Source organism: Pteropus vampyrus, unplaced genomic scaffold, assembly GCF_000151845.1.
Source record: "Pteropus vampyrus isolate Shadow unplaced genomic scaffold, Pvam_2.0 Scaffold174, whole genome shotgun sequence".
Classification (NCBI taxonomy): Eukaryota; Metazoa; Chordata; class Mammalia; order Chiroptera; family Pteropodidae; genus Pteropus; species Pteropus vampyrus.
The window spans coordinates 912384-916951 of record NW_011888955.1 but is presented as its reverse complement, the minus strand read 5'-3'; the positions used below and the strand labels follow the sequence as shown (position 1 = coordinate 916951).

The window sequence follows — 4568 nt, the reverse complement described above, 5'->3', positions numbered from 1 at the left end:
GACGGCGAAGGGCGAGGGGCAGCTACGTGTCACCAGAAGAGGAGGAAAGGTGTCAGGACAGCAGGAGAGGCGAAGCGGGGACTGACGCCAGGTAAGTCACCGAGGTCGCCATCTCCAAGGATGGAGGAGGAAAGGCCTGAGGGGGTGACAGCTTGAGGACAACGGAGGAAGTCCCTTCAGCAAAGCCACGTGGAGAGCAAACTCGGAAACCGACAGGAGAGAAATAAAAGCTTCCTGAGGCACTTATAAGGAAGACGGGGACATGACAGCCACGCACACGACTGTCCCAGACAGATGCTTCCGGAAAGGAAGTGGGGCTTCTCCCCACTAAAGCACTGACAGGTGTGTAAAGCATTGGCTAAGTGGTGTGATCAGATCATCTTTTTGTCTGAAGAGTGAAAATATCTCTTCAGTAGTGTATGTGAATCGGTCTCGGGGCAAACGTAAGTAGACGCTCGCAGATTTCGGGTATTCTCAGCACCCCAATTCAAGCTCCACAGGCTGTTCTCCTGCTGAGTTTGGGGCTGACGACCACGAACGTTTCCGCTCTGGTCACTAATATGCATGCAGACACTGAGCAAAAAAGTTTTCCTTTTGGATGACTGTCTTTATCCTTAGGGACCAAGTCACCATAAAAGTAAAAAGCATTCCTGGTAGCAAGCCTGGAAGGGTTCCCGGAGTACATAACTGTCCTTGACGGGAATGGGGCCCGAACCCACGGGGCCGCAGGGCTGAGAATGTGCACAGCAGTGTGATTCCATGGCAGGAACTGTGCTGCAGTTGCTGCTGGGAGCTGCTGGGCAGCGGCCACGGTGATGCTGGAGGACCCAGTACAAATATGGAATGGTATTCTCTGCTCCTCTCTCCTTGCTAAGAATGTAAACAGCCCAGCTCTTGCAGGGAACACTGACGGACCAGACTCTGCAGGACGTGTCCCTGTCTGCTTCTCGTTGGCTTTAATTGAGAAGGATTGCACAAAGGCTTCTGAACTACACGCAGATTCTTTCTATAAACATTTATAAAAAATATGGAAAAATACTTGTAAAAGAACTCTTTAAAAACCATCTAAAATCTAAAAGATGAGACAAGTAAGTAGCCAGTATAATCAAGGTTACTCAGAAGAGAAGAACTAGAACTCACTATCTGGGTTTCTCAGATCTCTGTGTACATTATTAACTGCACACACAGCAATTAACTACATGATTATTATGCTGTAATAGGCTACCTAATAAGAATTCCGTTACCTAAACGGCCTGCGCCAAACTCGACAGCCTTTTGAGTGGACAAAATACAGTAAGAAGTAAAGTTCACTGTAACTTCTGTACATCACAAGTATCTGGGACCCTTTCTCAGTCTATTTGCTCAATTTTGCACAATTCTAATAAGCTTTTGGTTTACAGAAAACTAGAAGTGGAGAGACAAACATGCATCCCATATAAAGGAAGATGTTATGGTTCATATGATGCCAAAGCAAGCAGGTAAAACCATGAAAATCTAGAGGAAAAAAAAAGACTCAGAATACTGGGGTCATTTAATGAAAGTGTAAAAAACTCTCATATGCTCAATGGGGCTTAATGTCTCGTCCTAAGTAAAAGAACGAGCATTCATCATCACGACCCCAAGGCATTCATAATGTTGACATCATCTTTAGTAGATTGATTAGATACAGAGAAACAGATGATGCCTTTTAGAAAGAGCACCATCCCAAACAGGTAGAACAGAAATTTTGCTATCTAGAGATGTAACTGGTCCGAAGCATTGCCACAATAAAGAAAGGACCGGATCGGAATTCATAATTTGAGGTTCTAAATACTTTGCTTATATTGCTGTTTTTGCCAAATATGTTTCGTGTCAAGATGCTGACTACGTCTCACGTGTCCAGAAAATGTGTCTGTCTGGAAGGCCCTGTTTTGCATAGCTCTATTCATCAGAAGTTTTACTATATTTGACTAAGCTAGATGAAGCAGTTTCCTCTTCAAAGTTGCTCACTCATCCATAAAACTATAAAGAAGATAGAAGTGAAAAATGTCCTCCACGTGACAAGAATACAAACTTTAGTTAAACTGTGTAAGTTCTACTCTTTTGCTCTGGATTTGAAGTTGTTAGCAAGCTGGAGATCGTCTCTTCATTCTGCATAACTCATGGGTCAAGGCGTTTGCATTGTCCGGAAGCATTTTCCCCATCAGGAAAATGAAAGACTCTCCTCTGCTCCTAATTCTATGTTTTGTTAACCTGTAACACACACACACGCACACGCACACGCACACGCACACGATACGTCATGATGCTTTCATTTGGGAAAGAAGTATATGAGATTTTGTTGAGGCTTCAATTAAAGAAGTGTGAGCAGTACAAATTTTAAAATATTTTGTGTAGTCTTAACCTAAGAAAGTTAAATTGACTGCAGTGAACGTTTACTTTCGTAGGGAGCTGGGGTAAGAGGCGATGCCAGTGCTGTCCTCGCGTAAGTGAAGTAATCACCTCTGCCCCAGCCACAGGACACGGGGAAAGATCTCGTTACACAAAGGGGCAAACAGCTGGTACAGGGGCCTGGGAAGTTCGTCGAGGACCGTCCCCTTTCGGAGAGGGCCGGTTTCAGTGGTCACCTCCAGAGCTTCATGGAGGCCATAGTCACTATTTAAGAGTGTGTGATCTCAAGCAGCCATCCTCACACGTTCTGATCTTCGGCCGCATTTACACTCTTAAAAAATTATGGAGGACTTCAAAATTATTTTGTTCTTGTGGGTTCTACCGATTGGTATTTACTGTGTTAGAAATGAAAGGTAAGACATGTAAAATTTTTGTTCCTTAATTAAATTTAAAATAAAATAACTGATGTGTAATAAAACAACTGGTATGTTAACATAAATACTATATTTTATGAAAATGACCATGTTTTCTAAAACTAAGCTGAGTGAGAACAGGGATGCTTTCCCATTTCTGTAAATCCCTTGAAGACCTGTGCTCAGGAGTAGACAGCTGGATTCTCACCTGTGCTTCTGCATCCGCCCTGTGGTGGTGCACTGTGCTGACTGACGTGTATGGAGATCTAGCCTCACAAAGATACGCAGCCGCGAGACGGGGGAGCATTGCCTTTCCAGGCAGTCCTGGACATTCTTCTTTAAGGCTACATCGAACTCAACAAGCAGTGGTTTCTAGAGTTGCATGTGGGACCTGAGACCATAGCAGTGAGCTTTTGATGCTTGGCAACGTGAAAATCCACTGGTCTGCTTTGCACTTTGGCTGGGTCCATGCATGGGTCCATTACCTCGCCCATGCATGGGTCCATTACTTCGCCCATGCATGGGTCCATTACTTCGCCCATGCATGGGTCCATTACCTCGTGCTTCGGTCATCTGGAAAATACTGATTCACTGAGTTACACAGACCTTCCCAATGCCGACGTATTTCATTATGCAGCATACAAAACCACACTCCCCAGCATCCTCAGTGACCTCATCAGAGAAGTCTTTGGTATTGGTATTTGGCATTCACGGTGGCAGGTGAGACTTCCTCACTGTCCCCTGAAAGCTCAAATAGTGACAATTGTTTTCCCTGGAAGTGACAGGCTCCCTTTACTCGGTTACTAGGAAACGCCTGCTGAATGCCTGAGTCTGAAAAACTATAGTTTATTGGTTATTCTTGAATGTAAAAATGATATTCCATGAAAAAAAAAAAGGCTAGTCGAGCTTGAAATTCCAATGACTGCACAAGTGCTTCTTCAAGACAAACATCGTACCTGGGTATTGGACTTATACATATTTTCATTCTGTCATACAGACTATTAGAAAGACTGTGCTTGAGGATTAATAAAATGCAAACTTTCATTGCTTCGTCAAGGACGTCCTTACGTGAAGCCAGCATCTTGTTCCTTTAATCGAATGGTGACAATGAGGAATACAGTGAAGCCTGGTACAGTTGGGTGTCACTGCCTCACATGCTAAGTTGCAAGCGGCTTCGTCCACCTTGGCTTTTGCACCATCAGTGCAAATGCCAACATGGTGAAAAAAAACAAACAATGTCTTAGCATTAGTTTGAACACGGTTTTGACTCCACGGATCCCCTTGAAAGCATCTCAGAGCCCTGGAGGTCTGCAGGCCACATTGTGAGAACTGGCCTAGAGGGACAAGGACGTGTGCTGAGCATGGCTGGCATGTTGAAATCTTGAGTTGGAGAAGAAGGAATTCCACCAAAGGTGACGCAGGGTTGGACGGAAGTGAGGCCGGCCTGGGAGGAAGGCTTTCGGAAGCCAGGACCCACGGGTGTGCCGAGGGGCCGAGCCAAGGGGCCGTGCCCGGACCAACGGGATTCAGACAAAGGCCGCCCCGGGGGAAGCGGAGGAGCAAAGATTCAGCCCCGCTGTGTTGGTCAGTCTGTCATCCACGGAGAGGAGAGACAAAGGGATGAGGGAACTCCTCCTGGGCCGGACGTCAAGGCCGCTCTGGGACCAGCTCCCTGAGCTCGGACTCGGTCTCCGGCTCCTGCCTAGCTGGAATGCACTGAGCGCGTGGTTCACAGCGAGCATGCAATACACATGTGCTGCATAAACCACGACGTGAGTGAACGGG

At 45.9% G+C, this 4568-nt stretch overlaps 1 protein-coding gene across 1 annotated transcript in view; it reads right to left on the bottom strand.

The window, feature by feature from the left end:
• The window catches only part of LOC111746080 (synaptopodin-2-like), a 6086-nt gene extending 2844 nt beyond the window's left edge, over positions 1-3242 (bottom strand). Inside the window, exon 1 of the mRNA XM_023536963.1 lies at positions 2992-3242. Within this exon, the coding sequence (XP_023392731.1) occupies positions 2992-3090 (99 nt within the window). The 5' untranslated portion in view covers positions 3091-3242. The remainder of the gene's footprint in view (positions 1-2991) is intronic.
• Positions 3243-4568: the final 1326 nt, after the last annotated feature.